At 37.7% G+C, this 19,178-nt stretch overlaps 1 protein-coding gene across 1 annotated transcript in view; it reads right to left on the bottom strand.

Annotated features, from left to right (window-relative positions):
- The window catches only part of CTNND2 (catenin delta 2), a 339,842-nt gene that overhangs the window by 286,017 nt on the left and 34,647 nt on the right, over positions 1-19,178 (bottom strand). Inside the window, exon 2 of the mRNA XM_036745439.1 lies at positions 4,152-4,365. Coding sequence (XP_036601334.1) covers positions 4,152-4,365 — 214 coding nt within the window. The remainder of the gene's footprint in view (positions 1-4,151; positions 4,366-19,178) is intronic.

Genomic DNA, 19,178 nt, shown 5'->3' with positions numbered 1-19,178 from the left:
CTCATTTCTTAGCCTCTGAATTTGTTCTTTTCTGTTCTAGGTGAAAGGAGTGGAGAGTCTGACGTCATGAGTGTGGAAAGATCAAAAGGGCAGCATCTACGTGCTCTACAATCCAGGTTTATAGCAAATGCAGGATTAATGCCCCAGGGAGCAAGAAGTGATATTTGAGTGTAACCTTCAGGAATCCAGTCCGGCAGTAAATGAGAAAAGGAATCATCCAGCATCATTACTTCCTTTGGACATGAACTTAGTGGGACCAATGCTATATAGGAACTGTCTCATTGCCCTCAGATACCATGTAGGTAAGAGAATACCTCTGAGATACCAGGGGAAATGTTTTAAACTTTCCATACAGTCAAAGTAAATGTCTTCTTATAAAAGCTAATTGATGTTAAATGTTGAAATGGAACTAGAACATAAGTCAATGGCCCCTAATTTTGGGTGTGTGTGGGAATGGCAATAGTGAAGAGAAACATGCAGCCCTCAAGGTGCCCTAGAATACTGAGGGGAAGACTAATAGGCCTAGCACTGAAAGAATGAATCAGAGTTTAATTCCCTACACATCAAACTAGTACCTAAAAGCTTAATGGGTACATTCAAGTAAGTGATGCAGGATAGGGGAATTCTTTGAAAGGAGGTAAACATGCCAGTGGTAGTATATGAGCTTATTGATACTGTTTTAGTCATGGCCAGAAATTCTACTGAGCTCAGTGTATTTCATAACAATTCCCTATTATGGGGGCAGAGTAGAAGCAGGGTTCTGATCGAGCTCTCCCTCCAAACCCCTGGAAATACCTGTAAAGAATGACTCTAAACAAATTCTAGAGCAGCAGAAGCCACAAAATGACAGAGTGAAGCAGATTTCTAGCCCAAAACAATCTAGAAGGCCAACAGAGAGGATCTACTGCATTGTGCTCAGAGTGGAACTTGGCCTAGATGGGACTGGAGCAGGCCCCAGGGCACTGAATCACTGGCAGCTGCAGTAGCTTCCAGACTTCTCAACCCACAAATGCCAAAGACAGCTTCAAAGGTCAGTGGGAAAACTCTCTCACCTGGGTGAGAGAGGAGTGTGGTCAGGCCACAGCCTCAGCCCCAGCTCCAGGGCAGCAGAAGCCATTGCTTCAGTTGTAGCTGCTTCTGGAGCTCTCGGCCTACAGATGGTGGGACAACCGATAGGCTGATCTGGGTCATAGTACTGGTTGGTGGTCCCAGAGTGAGGAGGAGTGCTGGTATGGTGGAGCTGATGGCAGCTGTGGAGAGGGAACACTCCTCACAGTTCCAGGGCAGAAAGGAGTGCTTGTGTTGCTCACAGACCAGAGCACAGGCCAGGAAAGGAGTAAACACCTCTCTTTTGATCATACCACTTTGGATGAACTGAGAATTTACAGGTCCCTGGAGATATCTCTGAAAACAGCTGCACAAAACCCTTGCAACTTGGGTCAGTAAACCCTCCACTTAACAAAGAGCTCAAAAGTCAAATAACTGGCTGGGAAAATGAGCAAATGGGGAAAAGAATGAGACTTGAAAATTACTTTCTTGGTGAAAAGATGTTTTCTTATACACTTACTGTTGAGGAAGATCAAGGCATGCAGCCAGAGGAAGACAACAAGATCAAGGCTCCTACATCCAAAGCCTCCAAAAAAAGCATGAAATGGTCTCAGGTCATGGAAGAGTTCAAAAAGGATTTGAAAATCAAGTCAGAGAAGCAGAGGAAAAATTGGGAAGAGAAATGAGCGTGATGGAAGAAAATCATGAAAAACAAGCCAACAACTTGCTAAAGGAGACCCCCAAAAATGCTGAAGAAAATAACACCTTTAAAAATAGACTAACCCACACGGCAAAAGGGGTCCAAAAATCCAATAAGGAGAAGAATGCCTTGAAAAGCAAAGTTGGCCAAGTGGAAGAGGAGATCCAAGAGCTCACTGAAGAAAATGATTCCTTAACAACTAGAATGGAGCAAATGGAAGCTAATGACTTCATGAGAAATGAAGAAATTATAAAACAAAACCAAAGGAATGAAAAAATGGAAGACAATGTGAAATATCACATTGGAAAAACAACTGACCTGGAAAATAAATTCAGGAGAGATAATTTAAAAATTATTGGATTACCTGAAAACCATGATCAAAAAAAGAGCCTATACATCATCTTTCAAGAAATTATCAAGGAAAACTGTCTTGAAGTTCTAGAATCAGAGGGTAAAGTAGGAATGGAAAGAATCCACTGATCACCTTCTGAAAGAGATCCCAAAAGGAAAACTCCTGGGAATATTGTAGCCAAACTCCAGAATTCCCAGGTCAAGGAGAAAATATTACAAGTGACCCAAAAGAAACAATTCAAGTATTGGGGAAACACAATCAGGATAACACAAGATTTAGCAGCTTCTACACTAAGGGATCAGAGGACTTGGAATATGATATTCTGGAGGTCAAAGGAGCTAGGATTAAAACCAAGAATCACCTACCCAGAAAAACTGAGTATAATATTTCAGGACAAAAAAATGGAATTTCAATGAAATAGAGGACATCCAAGCATTCTTGTTGAAAAGATCATAGCTGAATAGAAAATTTGACTTTCAAATACAAGAATCAAGAGAAACAGGAAAGAGAAACCATAAAGGACTTATTAAAGTTGAACTGTTTACATTCCTACATGGAAAGATGATATTTGCAACTCAAGAAAGAGACCTTTCTCAGTATTAGGGGAGTTAGAGGGAATATATCTCTCTATTTATGTATCTATATATTTAATCTATATATATCTCTATATATCTATATATATACATATACACATATATACATATATATGTATGTTTGCATATACATACATACACACATATACACATATATGTGTATGTATGTGTATAAATGTGTATATATGTATACATATGTGTATGTGTGTGCATGTGTGTGTGTGTGTATGTAGACAGAGGGCATGGAGTGAGCTGAATATGAAGGGATGATACCTAAAAAATAAAATTGTGTTGAGAAGAATGTACTGGGAAAAAGAAGAAGGGAGAGGGAGAATGTAGTAAATCATCTCACATAAAAGAGGCAAGAAAGAGTTTTTACAATGGAAGGGAAGAGGTGGGAGGTGAGAGGGAATAAGTGAGCCTTACTCTCATCAGATTTGGCTTAGGGAGGCAATAACATATAAACCCAATTGAGTATGGAGATCTATCTTACCCCTACAGGAAAGGAGGTGGGAAGGGGATAAAAGAGGGGAGATAATAGAAGGGATTGCAGATTGGGGGAAGGGGCAACCAGAAGCAAAAACTTTGGTGGAGGGTCAGGTCAAAGGAGAGAATAGAATAAATGGAGGGCAGGACAGAATAGAGGGTGATAATAGTTAGTCCTTCACAACATGACTGTTATGGAAGTGTTTTGCACGACTACACATGTATAACCTGTATTGAATTGCTTGCTTTCTCAATGAGAGTGGTTGGGGAGGGAGGAAGGGAGAGAATGTGGAACTCAAGGCTTTAAAAATGAATGTTAAAAATTGTTTTTACATGCAACTGGAAATAACATGGAGTAGAGAAATCTATCTTGCCCTACAGGAAAAGAGAAGGGAAGGGGATAAGAGAAGGGGGTGTGGGGTAATAGAAGGGAAGGCAGACTGTCCTGGGGTGGGGGGAGGGGAGAGCTGGGGAGAAAATTTGGAATTCAGAGTCTTGTGGAAGTGAATGTTGAAAACTGAAAATAAATAAATTTATACACATAAAAACCCCAAACAACTTCCTATTATGTTTATTCACCTTTGCAATGAACATGAATTCTGTTCAAGAGGTTAAACACAAAGGATTGTAAACTCCGTTACTCAGCACTCTAGTCTTTGCAACATCCTAACAGTTATTATTTAAATGTTGTTTAACGATATTCGTAATATCAATGAGAAACTACAAGATTTTAGAGAGATTGTGAATTAAATAGAGGGTGGCTCCTTAAAGAAAGATTAAATTATGTTCAGCAGAATTTTCCTACAAGCACATTTTCATGTATTCTAATTCTTCTTAAACTGTCAAATTATATATGTATAATTACTACCATTCTATTAAATAGATTAGTTGATTGGTCCATCAGCTAAATATGATGAGCATAAGAAAATCTACAGTCTTGAAAATGTAACATTATAATATAATTATCTCTTACCTGTGACCAGTTCTCGGATCTCCAGATCAGTAGTCTTGCGTAGTAACCGTACTAATGCTGGGATGCCCCCACAGTTTTTCAGGGCAATTTTGTTATCATCATTAGCTTTCCCATACACCAAGTTCCTCAAAGCTCCACAGGCACTACGATGGACTTCTGTCATTCGATGGTCCAGCAGGTCCACCAGTAACTGTATGCCTCCTTGTCTTCTTATCTGAAACATCCAACATATAAAACATTTGTCTGAGGGAACAGGATTTACTCTTAAGATTAAGAAATGGTCCTCAGATTACACATTCTCTTTAATCAGCATCATTGTAAGCTATTCAAAGAGAAAAAACAAGTTGGCCTCCTTTTGGGATTCTGGCAGTATTTTCTTTAATGTACAGCAAAGAAAAAGCACAAGCTTTTGCACTTAAATTCCAGAATTGTATTTTTTTATATACTTCAAAAAGGCTGTGATATACCTTTACATATGCAAATATGTTGATATGATATGAAATGCATAGAAGAAAGACATAATTATTATTCATTAGTAAGGTTTTTCTTTTTTAAGAAATTGTACAAAATCTTAAAGCATCATTAGATTGATATTCAAATATTAAAACAATGCTTAATAGGGGAACTCTTCAAAGATTTCAAGTGTAAATTGGGAATGAACTCATTGAATTCTATCTGGATAGTTCAAAGCAAAATTAGGCTTTGCAATACTCCCTAGAACCAAAAACAATTAAGTCCTTTAGGACAAAGAGTAGGCCTTGAAGTGAGGAAAATGCGGATTCAAACCCTGCCTCTGACTTAAACTGGATGTGTAACCGTGGGTAAGTCACTAACCCTCCCTATGCTCTAGGCTACTTGCATTTCAGAGAAAGTGGTGATCTGCCTTGATAGAGTTTCCTAGATCATTGAAATGACAGTTCCTGTCCTGATCCCTATTTGTGTACTTAGTTCATTTAGACATAAAGTGAGTAATAGGGGAAAAAAAGGAAACCCTTCAGTCTGATATTTTTACAGAACAGAACCAAACTAACTTGTGAATTTCACACCAATAGGACAAAACTGCTTCGGGCACATTTCTTCAAGTGAATGTCTGAATGGCTTTTAGCTAGATTGGCTTTTAGGCATATTTTAAAATTAAAAACAGCTAAGCTGCCAACAAGCAAAGTTGGTGCTTAATATAAAGACTATTTGATGAAGTTTTCATTAGAAAAGATGCATTTGGGCATTTCTGACTTTAAAAGGGGAAAATGACCAGATCACACTCAGCAATCTTCTTCAGTGTTTTCCAGGGGCCCAAGAATTTTACTTTGGTAATTTATCTGTTAACTTCAAGATGACAGAATTTCATGATAGTGCACATCTTGGGGAGCGAATGCAGAACAGTGGGAACTTCCTCTGTATGGTCTGTGCCCTTTTGTAGCCTGTTTGAAATTCCTATCATTATTGTCTCCTCAGGGTTATAGCATTCAACTTTGGTTTAAATGTAAACGTGTTATCTGGGAAGGGCAGCTACTAAATTCTTAATACCTTAACATGCTTTTCAGGTTAACTGTCAGAAAGCAGGTATTGAGCAAATGGGATATGACCGCAGCTACATTTTAACTGAGCATGTGTAAATTCACAGGAAAAGTGGGCTTGGGGGTGATGTCCTGGGTAACTTACATTTAGGGTATCATGGGCATCTTGTAGAATGTGGCTAGGGAAATTATAAAAGCAATAAAAAATGGATGATGGAGGGCTGGAAACAATCTTTTGTCTATTTATAATTTTGCCCAGGGTCAACCCCTGTGTCTGTGCTTTGACAACTTGCTATTTATTTGGAAAAGGAATGCTGTTTAGGTGATTGTATACAGGGCCCAAATTAATAATCAAATCTATGACAAACTGAGGCAATATACTATGTTATAAAAGTTCTGAGTAATTATTTTAGGTACTTATTAAAATAACCTAAACAACATAAAGGTGAATTTAAAATATTAGATTTTAAATGGATTTAATTTTTATTTTTGCTTTAAAAATGTTAAAATCTAACATGTTGTCAAGCTGCATTAAGAGAAGCATAGTATTCAAGACGTAGGATGTCACAGACTTACCGACCACATCTAGAGAACAGAACTGAAAAATTTTAAGGACACTGATAAACTAGAGAACATAAAGAGAATGATAACCAGGATGGTGAAGAGCCTCAAGATGTCATAGGAAGATTAATTGAAGGAACTGAGATGTTTGTCACTAAGGAGAAAAGACCTAGAGGGCAGAACCTAGAGTGAGCATAAACTGTTAATGTGGACTTGATGTTAGGAACAACTTCCTTACAATTATAAGCTGATGTCTCCGAGTGAGTGTAAATAGCAATTATTTCTTTTTTGGCCAGAAACTTTGAAGGCCTTCAACTCCCAGATTGATTGTTTTTTTACAAAAATTTTGGACTAGGTAAAAGAAGCCATTTTTTTGCTCCATCTCTTTACCTAGCCTTAATCGCTGACTGGGCATTGTATCAATCAAACTGAAACCTGGGAAAAACCTTCACTTAAAAAGGCCAATGTCTCCTACTCCATCTCCAGTTGTCCTGATCTGTATCATGCCATTGGGCCCAGATGGTTCTGGAGGAGAGAGTGAGGCTGCTGACTTGGCACAATCCTCTCTCATTTAAATCCAATTGTCTTGCAAGTCAAGGCATCACTTTCCTGACATCATGGTCCTCTTCATGAATGAAGGAGAAACAACAGGAAGAAACAGAAGCAATTCAAAAGTAGATTAGACTGCCTCAGGAAGTCATGGGTTTCCCTTCACCAGATCTCTTTTTTCAAAGGTTAGATGACCATTTTGGGTGTGTTACAGGGGCAACTGTTGTTCAGATATAGGTTGGCGCAGATGGGCTCTGGAATTCCTTCTCCCTCTGGCATTCCATGATTTTCTGATTGTAGAACTTTTCTTCAGAGTTATTCATAACTGCTTGGATGGCTATTTTTATATATGAAAACACATGTAATTTGATTCGATGTTTTATATATAAATAGAAAAGGTATTTATAGGATTTCTTGCTTTCATAAATAATTGTATTACTATTCCTGCCAATTCATTGCAATATACTGGATCATCACATGCTTGTTTAACAGATTAAAGTATAAAACACATCTCCCAAATAAGGTTATAGAAGAACAGAATTGGAGATGGAACAAATATGGGGGTATATGATAGATAAAACCCTAATTTTTATACTATAACACACACATTCCCAAATACAAAATATATGTTATGTCTAATTGGATCTTATGTTCTATAATATACCAATCATATATTTCAAGTTGGAAGGAACCTTAAAGGGCAGATAATGTAACCCTCTTATTTGACAAATTTGGGAACTGAGGCTCATAGAGGTTAACTGACCTACCCAAGATCACACAGGTACTAAGTGGCAGATCCAGAATTCAAGCCCAGGTCCTTTCCACTGTACCATTCTGTCTCCTAATCCATTCAATGAAACAGAAACAAGGCCATCTTCTTGTAATTCCAGAAATCTGGCTCCTTACAGAGGACACTGTGACCACCCCCCCAGACATTTTCTCCAACACTGGCTGTACCGTTGCTCATGGTCCCAGGCACAATAGATGAGAAGAGAATGAAAGAAGCATTTGATTCTTACTGCTTAATGAACCTTCTGAGCAAGGCCTTCCCATTGTCTCTATGATTCAGCAACCTCTTCATCCAGACGGATCACCATTTCCAGATCCTGGTGGTTTTTATCTTATTTCTTTACCTGCAATAGATGGTTCTCCTATCTTTCCCTTAAATTCCAATACCTGGGTCAGTTTTCCTCAAACACCCTTGCTTGATACTTCATCAAACATCTCATGATCACACCTTTGCTCCACTGCAACTACATGTAGGGATGGCAGCACCATTGTGCTTATCATCACCTACAAGCATTCACCTCTACTACTCAGAATTTAGATGGTTGTCTACAACCTCTTATCCTTCCTTTTCTCTCTCTCTTCACCTCCTTTAAACCTATCCTCTGTCTTCACACCAACCTTCAATCCCTCTACCCTACTCTGCTTTTTTAGGCCATGCTATTATCAACTTCAAAATCTGACCCTAATCAATTCTACTTTATACTATCCTAACAATTAGGACTATTCTAAGGTGGGTTAGCACTATCTACCTTTCCACCTGCAGGTGAAAATATTTCAGTTATGGTTCTGTCACATATGTGTGTCATAAAATCAAAATAAATAGACAATCTGGGTTTGAGATGCTGCTATCCCTAGCAAATTTACAAATTTACTGGAAGGTTGTGCTCTTCCCTTTTCTGAAGCTTTTCAAGGAAAGGCTGGTTGGCTATCTCTTAGGGATCCCATAGAGGAGATTCCTGTTTATCTATTAGAAAACCTATGAGATCCCTTTTAAATCTGAGATTCTATAGTTGTTGCCACACTGTGATAGTTATTTTTTCATAGGAAAAGTTTAATGGAAGTATCAGATAAGGACAGAGAATAAGAGAAATAAGCTTAGCAGTGAAAAATACTCATGAAGGAGGTAGAAGTGGCAGTGAGGAGTTAAGCTGAGGGGTAAGCACACAGGTGTAGTGGCCTGGAAATAAGGGACAGTACTACAGAAATTTGGGAGAGAGGAGGGGTAGCAGGCTTCCCTAAGATGTTGGCAAAGCTCTCCTAGTCCTGTGGTAGTTTGCTCTGGCATTTGAACCCCTTTGTTTAGGGACGTTTTATACGGCAGGGTAACCTGTGCCACTTTGATTTTACAAGTACTTGAGGTAAAAACAGAAGAAAACCAATATTCTAATTAAATTACGAAGAGGGTTTTTTGTTTTGTTGGGAAGGGATTTTTGTTTTGTTTCCCATTCATCTCTGTTTTCCTCCCCCCACCCCACCTCTGGGAAGAGAAAATATTAGAAAAGGAACGTAGCAAAGTCATTCCTCTCCTTAAAAAAAAATCCATTTCTTGTAGTTCCTGTCCAGAAATTAGAAATGAGAAACTGATAGTGTGCTTCCTTTGAAAAAAGCTCACTGGGAGTTCTGTGACCATTTCCCATCTTTCAGGTGTATTCATAGTCTTTACCCTACTCCTAGCCCCAAATAAATGGTCACTTAATACTTTTTCCATAGGATCACAGCATCTAGACTTGGAAAGGACCTTAGCATATCCTTCATCAAAATCTTCATCTCCTTCATTTTGTAGATGAGGAAAGCAAACCTCATATTTAGCAACTGGCCCAAGTCACCAACTTAGTATTTAGAAGAAACTGAATTTATAAACAAGCAGCTAAGTGGCTCAGTGGATAGAGTACTGGGCTTGAAGTCAGACCAATCTTTCTGAGGTCAAATCCGGCCTCAGACACTTAGAAGGTACGTGACTCTGGGCAAGTTACTTACCCTGTTTGCCTCAGTCTCCTCGTCTTTCAAATGAGCTGGAGAAGGAAATGGCAAACCACTCCAGGATCCTTGCCAAGAAAACCCCAAATGGGTTCACAAAGAGTCAGATACAGCTAAAAATGTCCGAACAACAACAATGAGTTTATACTCAGGTCTTTTCACTCCAAAGTCAGTGCATGCTCTTGCTAATCTACTATGGCTACTGCCTTTCCTGCCCTCCATTTTTAAAAACCCTCTTCTATATTCCTATACTCGCCTATACTCACAGTACAGAACCAGAGACTTTAAAAGCTGTACATAACCTTAATAACCATCTAATCCAGTGCCATCTATTTTACAAAGAAATGTAGTCTCAGAGATATTAAGGACATCCAAATCAGCTAAGCAGCTCCTTTAATCTGGTCACCATAATTCATCTTCTCACTTTATTCCAATTAATAATCTTCTTCCTAAGTGATATCATATGTTTACATATTTGGGATATAATTGCATTTAAACACAAGTTGTGCCAAGTCAACAAAAATTTGTTAATCACCTACTATGTGTCAAGTACAACAAAGACATATGTGTAAATCTTTAAATATGCCTAAATGTTTGAGTGGTTGGCTTGAAAGAGCTCTGGCTCTGAAAGCAGAGAATTGGAGATCAAATCTTCCTTCTGGTTCTTACTACTTGTATGTCATTAAGCAATCAACTCACATGCAAATGATGAGGCTGGAAAAATTGGCCTCTGTGGTTTGTTCAAATTCTATAGATCTATGATCCTATTTGAGATACACTTTTTTTTATAATGCTTGATGAACAAATAAAATTTGATTACATACAGTTAGAAAAATGAACAAATGGCTAGCTTAAAAAAAGCACCAAACCTCATCTATCTCAGGTATCTCCTTTTCTTCCATTTTAATATTAAAATTTTTGAATAATTTGGAATAATTGTAAGGAAATGGGAATTAGGCTGGTATGTAGTATCAATTAGGTGCTTCCAGTTTTCATCTTGGGATGAATGGCAGTTTCTATGATTCTGCCATAAAATCCAGTGGGTTTTTTTAAGTATTAAAATTCTAGAATTTTTGTGTTTAAAATTTATTTAGACACCTAGTACAATTGATCTGTTCTTGACTAAGTAATTTATCGTGTTTGAACCTTTCCAGGGACACATAGTAAGTCCTTAATCAAAAGTTATAGGCAGGTATTAAATGAGCTAAAATGTGATTTAAAATTCTAGTCTACCTCAGAATTGCTCTATCATTTTCAATTGTATATTTACTTTGAATGATATATATTTACTAATGAACTCAAACCATTCCAATCAATTATGTCACATTCAGTTAGTAATCCATAATACACTCAAATCTATCCGATTCTACCCATAAAAACAAACTCTGTAGGCATAGATAGAACATTTGTTAGGCACTCACTATGTGTCAGACACTGTGAAAAGCACTGGGGATACAAATCCAAGTAAGTAAGATGGTCCCTGCCCTCAAGGAGCTTACGCTGAATTGAGGTAGACAACACATAGAGGGGATTGGAGAGAGGATCATTGGGGAGCTAGGTGAGTAGGCGAGAGAGCTACTCCTTAGCATGGTCTGGAGATGGCTTGTGACATGGAAGCCTGGTTCATGCAAGCCAAAGCCCACCTATGAGAGCTGGAAGGAGCCTAGGTGCTGAGTCCAAAGTGAGGATGGGAAGGAGAGAGGAGGATGAAAGCCAGAGGGCACACAGTGTGGCAAGGAGATGGTCAGAAATTTAGCAAAATGTTTAGGCAAGAAGCTAATTTGAAATATTAATTCTGAAAGGATACACCAACTTCCTAAACTGGAATGCACACTAATCAATGTTCCAATATTTTCATTTTTAGTGAGAAATTAAGCAAATAATTTGAAAGAAACTCTGAGAACATGTTTGTGTAAGTATCAACATAGAACCCCAGGTTATATTTTTCTTTGACTTCCTGCTTGAATACTAGTTATAACATAAAACAATTTGAAGGTTGATATTAAATACTAAATGTGCATGCCATTTCAGAATAAATATCACGTACTTGATTCCCTAAAGAAATACCTACTTCAAAGATGAGATAAAATAAAGTTTTTAAAATGCTAAGAAAAGAAAAAACAGAAATCAGATAATAGCATAATTGGCATATTGTAGGTGAAATAGGTAGTGAGTAGTTTTTGAATAGCAAGAAGGAAAACTGTCCTTCATTTAGCTCCTTTATAGAAAAAAATAATTAAAAAAGGATTCTAGATTTCTCCACATATTTTGTGATATCTTATTTTCCTGCCCCTTAGTCTGGTGTAACCCAGGTAACCTGATGAGATTGTATTTTTCATCAAGGGAATTATAATTTACAAAGACAATTTCTTAAGATGTCATTGAAATATGTTTCTTAAGTATGAACGTGATTCATTATGACAAAATAATGAGTTTTTTTCTAAATTAATATTTTGCTCAAAAGTAAGGTGACAATTTCATGTGTAAGAAATTATCTACAGAATTAAACAGGAATATGATAAAACAACCATGGCTGAAATTACAAATCCCTAGTGACATTAGTCCATTCCCTTAACAAATTTTTAAAGAGGCTCTGATTCAACCTCATTAACATCGCTAAGAACTCTGAGTGAATATAAGTATAGACTTGAACCAGGACTTTTGCCTGTGGCTTTTTTAAAGCAAGCATGCCATTTATAGCTCACATTTATAAAATGCATTAATTTTTAGAAAGTACTTCATATATAGCATCTCATTTGATACCTGCAACCCTGTGGGGACAGGTATTAGTATTATCCCTTTTTCACACATAAGGAAATTGAGGATCATGGAGGTTAAGTAACATGTTGAGTTTTATACTTTACATAACTAGCAACTAAGATGGGAGTCCAACTCAGGTATTCCTGAGCTAAGTGCAGCATGTTATCTATGATACCTTCTTGCCTCTCAACAGAACAACCTCTTGAAAACAGCTTCATGAAGTATGGAATGGAGAATGTGTACAATCATCAAATCTACTTCCTGATGGTCAAGAAATTTTTAAGAGAAGAAATTTAATGCCAGGCTGCTGATTGTATGAAGCTGGATACATGGTTTTGTGGAACAAACACATTCTGAACTATTACAGAAATTCAAGATAAGTTTTCAAAAAAGTGATCTTAAACTTTAGATGGTGTTATAAACTCTTACATTTCTCAGAGATAATTGTTACTCAAACATTGAAAGGACCTCTTTAAAAGGCAATGACATTTCTAAGATGGCAATTTCAAAGAGCAAACCCCAAAGATGCTGTTAATAATGAAGGCATTGTAGATGTTAATTTTACTTCAACGGGAATTCTTAAAGGCTCATAGATTCAGTGTCTGAAAGAAATTAGGCTGAAGCAAAGAGCAAAATGTTACTTTAAAATGTGCCTAAAACACCAATGCTATCTATAATTCATATGTTCACTCATATCAGATATAATAATTATTTTAATACTGATAGATAAGATGAAACATAATTGTGAGTCCAGCCATTTCCCAAACCTTTCTAATTTTGTATTTGAGCATTATATTCTGGTATTAATGGAGGATGGGATGGAATAAGATTATCTATAGGTAGTTAATTTGTAAAAAGTATTAAGTATCTTTTTTTTGTTTAAGGAAGCACCTTTAAAGGTATTATTGTTTCTAACTTGATAGTTTTCAGTTTTTAGGCAAAATACGAAAAGTTTCTACTCTAAAAGTGCCTCTTTCCCATAATGGTTTTAATTTTTAGTCTTTTCTTTTCTTTTTGTTTTCTTTGGAGGGGGGAAAGCAGGGCAATTGGGGTTAAGTGACTTGCCCAAGGTCACACATCTAGTAAGTGTATCAATGTCTGAGGTCAGATTTGAACTCAGGTCCTCCTGACTCCAGGGCTGGTGCTCTACTCACTGTGCCACCTAGCTGCCCCAATCTTTTATTTTCAACATGGATAATATAATGAGTCTGGGGTGAGCGTGGGGTGTAGGGGCCAGAGGGCCAGCATTGGAAGTAAGAAGATCACTGGGGTTCAAGTCCTATCTCTGATACACACCAGCTCTGTGATCCTAGGCAAGTAAATTAAACTACCAGTGCCCTCAGGCAACTCTGTAAATTACAGAGAATCTGTCTGCCTATCATGGTGAAAGAGCTCTCCACAAGAGAAGTTCTTCATGTCTATGAAATCACATTTTGGTTCTGATCAAAAGAAACGATTAGAAAAATGACTGCCCACAGAGTAGCATGAAAAGGGAAATAGTCCATCTGTATGCATGATGATATCTGAACTCTACGTAGTTACCACTGAATCACACAGAACAAAACTAATTTCAGAAATTCTAAAGTATCCCTTCTATGTTGACTCCTTCCTTCTCTCAGAATGAACATCTTCTGATTGTACAACAGGAATTCCTTGGAGATAGATTATGTTACTTTCTATAGCCAATCCATCAATTTTAGTGGCATATACAATATTATTAGAGGAAATATCAAGGTCAGTTTTAAGTATATTGTCTCCCCCAACAACTATCACATCGTTACAGGGTAATCTTTAACTGTTTCACTATCGTACAGGATGATCAATGCAGGGAAAAAAACCCCATTATCTTACATCACACACACACGCGCGAACACACACACACACACACATGGTATGAATCATTGCAGTGGTGGAGAGGGGGTAGTGTATATTCCATAGCTACAACTGTCTAATTTTGATTTAGTATATGAGCTGTCTAATTTGGTGGATTATGTGTCTGATGCGGGCTATAACTCATTAGATGAAGTAGGTGATGTACAGGGTGTCCCTAAAGTCTGGACACATAGAAAAATTGATGGCAATGTGGAGTTATTGTATCAAGTTCATGTGAATCTTGCAAAGCACATGAACTTTTGCATCACAAATGATGGAAATCATATTGAAGATGTTATTTGGTAATATTCCAGTTAAATAAAATGTGGTTGAAAATTTCGTTTAATTTCTTGAAAATATGCATTTTTGCCTATGTGTCCAGGCTTTAGGAACACCCTGTATTTATTCTAGAATGAAATGCTTCAAGTCACTTTGTATCATTTTAAGATCAGCTGCATCAGTTTGACCAGTAAGATGCTATGATAGATGTTTGTGTAAGACATGACTGGTGTATTCATTAGTTAATGTTTTCAATAGAATAGCACTTAATGCCCTAGTTTCTCTGTTATGTCAACCTAGGTGAGAAAGAACAGCACATCTTCACTAGAAATAGTAAGTTTAAGGTTCACAAAAGCATGCGGGGAAGTAGAATTGTGTTTCTGATATAGTTCCATGTAACTATATCAGAATGTTCTAGGCAATGTTGAGGACTTCGGACAGGATACATAGTTATGTGATCTGAAAGCCAAATGGAAGATTATGCTATTAATGATAAAGACACGACTATATGATGCCTTATACTTCTCAAAAGATGTTTATATGTATTATTTCATTTATTAATAATAATAATGGTAGTAAATGACCAGTTGCTGCGTAGCAACATAACTTTATGCTTCTGGTTACACACATGTGCACACACACACACACACACACACAATTTTTTTCACATAGTCATTCTAAAATACTTACATGTGTAGTACCTGAAATATAAAATTCACTTGCCACCCAGCAGCTGGTCTCTTATTATTATCTACTGAAATAATATGTGAAAAGCCTTTGAAAAGTAAAAGGAATCATACAATCATAAGGTGTTTTATTTGCCTTTAAGTCTGTTTAACTATATACTCTATCAGGTACTCTCAATATTGCTGAAATTCTAGAGAAGCAGGATGGTATCATTGGAAACACCGGTGTACTCAGAGTCAAAATTCTAATCTTACTCTGCCACTTTCTACCTCTGTGACTTTGTGACAAATTACTTTCCCTCACTAAGCCTCAGCTCCCTGTCTATAAATTGAAGGGATTAGACTAAGTGATCTCTAAGGTGCTGTTTGGCTCCCAATCTATGATCCAATTGCAACAGACCCCTAAAGGCCTTGCTGAAGCCTCAGATTGCAAGGATTTACCACCACCCTAAATAAAGATGGTCAGAAATGCAAAAACAGTGACTAAGCTGATAAAAGAAGAATCTACTATATGCAACTTAAATAACTAGTTGTATTAACAAGCTATAAGTTAGCTACTAGGAGAGGCCTTAATTCTGAAAAGGAAAAATATACCCTGATTTAGCCTTGAAATTGTCCCATTTGAATCAAAGTGAACAAAGGCACAAATGAGATACAATAAAACATATTTAAGTGTGTACTATGAGTGAGACATTATGCTAAGCACTTGAAATACAACAGGACACCCTCAAGGACTTACATTCCCTTGGGAGGGATATCAGAGTTGTGCTGAAGCCAGCTTGTGAAAGCTTCCAAGACCCAATTATTAAATTTTCAGTATAAGTATTTACACATCAAAAGTTAGCAAATGCTAAAAACTACTGTGTGAATTATTTCTTTGTTGATTGCATAGACTTAAGAAAGTGATAGAGAAAATGCTAATAATACAGATTAAACTGAAAAGTGTGTGACATTTATTTTTTCCAGAGAGCTGGTTCTTAAATATTTACCAGAGTACTTACCTGTAATACCTGTAAGTATAATATATGGTACAGTATGATGAAGACAAAGGAATGTCAGAGAGAAGATGCCCTCAGAACATTTGAGGAGGATAGAAAAACAACAGCAGTGGCATGGATTAGGAGAAGATTAAGGAAGAGACAGAACTCTGACAAGCATGGAAGAGGATTCTGAAAGGATGAGGGATATAGCCAAAAATGTTTGTAGGTATTTAGATGAGCAGAAAATAGCTACTCCCTCCAATATGGCCAGATTTTTCTAAGGGAAGAGCAAACCCTTTTCCTCCCAGCCCCTTCCTTCCTCAACTTCTTCCTTCAGCTTGCCCCAAGGGCATGACTTTCCCTGAGTCAGCACCTTTGCATGAAATAATTAGGTGATCCCTGCAATAGAGAGCAGGGCCTGGAGTCAGGAAGACCTGAGATCATATGTGTCCTCAGATCTTTACTGTCTGTAAATATCTCAGCAAGTCATCTAACCTCTGTTTGCCTCAGTTTCTTCAATTGTAACATGGGGATGATAACAGCACTTACCTCGAAGGGTTGTGATGATCAAATGAAAAAAAAATTTGTAAAGTTTTTTTTTTTTAGCACAGTGCCTTAATATTTCTTTTATTAGACTGTAAGCTCCTTGAGGGCAGTTACTACTGTCTTTTGCTTCTTTATGATTTCCCAGCACTTAGAACAGTGCCTGGCATATAGTAGACACATGATACATACTGATTAATTCACACCATCAATCAATCAGGATCCCAGGCTTGGAGAGAACAGAGATAGTAGTATCCTGGCCTGAAGGCTTGCCTCTGAGGGAAAGCCTTTATTTCTTTACCTATTCAGTATCCCTCCACCACTTCAATCTGCTTGTTTTCAGCCATTTTTCAGTGGTATCCAACTCTCTGTGCCTAATTTGGGGTTTTCTTGGCAAAGATATTGCAGTGGTTTGCCATTTTATTCTCCAGCTTGTTTTACAGATGAGGAAACTGAGGCAAATAGGGTTAAGTCACTTGCCTCGGGTCACTCAGCTAGTAAGTGTCTGAGGCCAGATGTGAACTCAGGAAGATGCATCTTCCTGACTCTAGGCCCAGCACTCTATCCACTTTGCCCCCCAGCTACTTATTAATCAGCTTATTTGCAGCGAATATTGCCTGGAATTACTGTGATGTTTAAAAGATATAACCATCATCAGTATTAAAATTCTTCCTTCTTTGGATTAATCCCCTAGAAAGGACAGAGCCTAGGCAATTTAGGAGATCCAAACCTCTGCCTCTTCATACCTGCCACCCTCCCCACCTAACCTTTCCTGACTTCTTACACCTCACTCTCTGCCACATGTATTAGCCTTCCTAATGTTCCACAAATAAGACACTCCATCTCTTAGATCTGAGCAACTTGGTTGTTCAAATCTGGCCTCAGACACTTACTAGCTGTGTGACCCTGGGCAAGTCATTTAATGTGGTTTGCCTCAGTTTCCTCAATTGTAAAATGAGCTGGAGAAGGAAATGGCAAACCCCTCCAGTATCTCTGCCAAGAAAACTCCAAATGGGATCACAAAGAGTCAGACATGACTAAAACAACTGAACAATAACAATAATCTCTTGGCTCTCATAATTTTCTCTAGCTATCCTCCATTCCTGGAATGTTTTCCTTCATCTCCACCTTCTGGATTCATTCCCTGGCTTCTTTCAAGTCCCAACTGTGATTGAATCTACTTAATTCTAATACCTTCCCTCTGTTAATTATTTCTGGTTTGTGTCATATGTAGCCTGTCTCTATATATTTGTGTGCTTGCTGTCTCTGCCATCAGATTGTGAGCTCCTACAATGCAGGGACTGTCTTCTGGGACTTTCTGCATCCCCAGTGGCACAGCACCTGTTACATAGTAGTCACTTAATAAATAGTAGCTGAGAGACTGACAGGGGAATCTTGACCCCTCTGTCTGCTAGAGTTCTTTGCTGAATCACACACTCCCTCTCATCTTCAAACTCTTTATATCAGTGCCCATTCAGATTTTTAGTGTCTCTCAATCTCTCCCAGGACAGGAGACAGACTCCCTCATACCTCAGCTCTCACTTCCCCCCACCTCCATTCACATGCTTTCCTGACATCCCCTCCCCTTGTAGAGGATTCAATTTCTTTCAAAGCTTTGCTATAAGTGAATTCCAGGCATGAGTGGCAGGATAACAAATGTACAGAGACAAGAGATGGCTTGGTGAACTTAGGGAACATCTAGTCCTTGAGTTAGGATGGGGGCAGTATGAGTAGAGGAGAGTTCACAAATGATCCTTCACATCTCCTTTAGCCTCTCCTTTCTATTACTGAAATAAAAACTGATGTCAAGGAGAGGATAAAATACTTTTTCTGGTCTGAACACAAATCATTATATCCCATTCAGCCCTGAATTTTACAATGAGATGCTTTAACAGTGAAAAGTATCTGATGGCAATAAACAAATTACATATACCACCTTCTTTGGCCCTTTCCATTTCACCTCTTTCTACCTGCAATCATGAGCAGTGAAGGCTTCTAGACATCCAGAGTATCTGAGAATGAATTACAGTCAGATGTAAGGAGGTGAACAGCATGCTACCAACATTCTCTATTAAAAACTGTGTTGCCTGTCAATGGAGTCAGCACCAGGGTCAAGCTGCTCCTAACTGCTGTCTATTTAGGAAATGAGAACTTCTCTCTCTTTTTCTCATATACCCATACATCAAAGCTCTGGATGGAGCAAAGGCTATTTTCAACATTTTTCTTTCAGGTTACTTACAAAAGATGTTTTCCCATGAGAAAAAAAAATGGAATTGAATCTAACAAAGGGAGAATTTTTGTTTTTGTGGTAGTGCCAAAATCCAAGACATTTACTGAAAATATTACTATTTTTTGCCCATTCTAAGTGTAGTGACCTATCCTGAAAGATATCTGAATACAGTAATCATGCTATATTAAAAAAGCAAAAAAAGTAAATCTCAAGCAATAGCCCCTTCTTCTATTATTCAATGTCATCATACTCCAGCCTGAGCCCAAGTGAAGCCTTCCCTGAAT

The sequence above is a fragment of the Trichosurus vulpecula genome, chromosome 1 (genome assembly GCF_011100635.1).
Source record: "Trichosurus vulpecula isolate mTriVul1 chromosome 1, mTriVul1.pri, whole genome shotgun sequence".
Classification (NCBI taxonomy): Eukaryota; Metazoa; Chordata; class Mammalia; order Diprotodontia; family Phalangeridae; genus Trichosurus; species Trichosurus vulpecula.
Note: the sequence above shows the minus strand (reverse complement) of the source record. Positions and strands in the feature narration are given on the sequence as shown.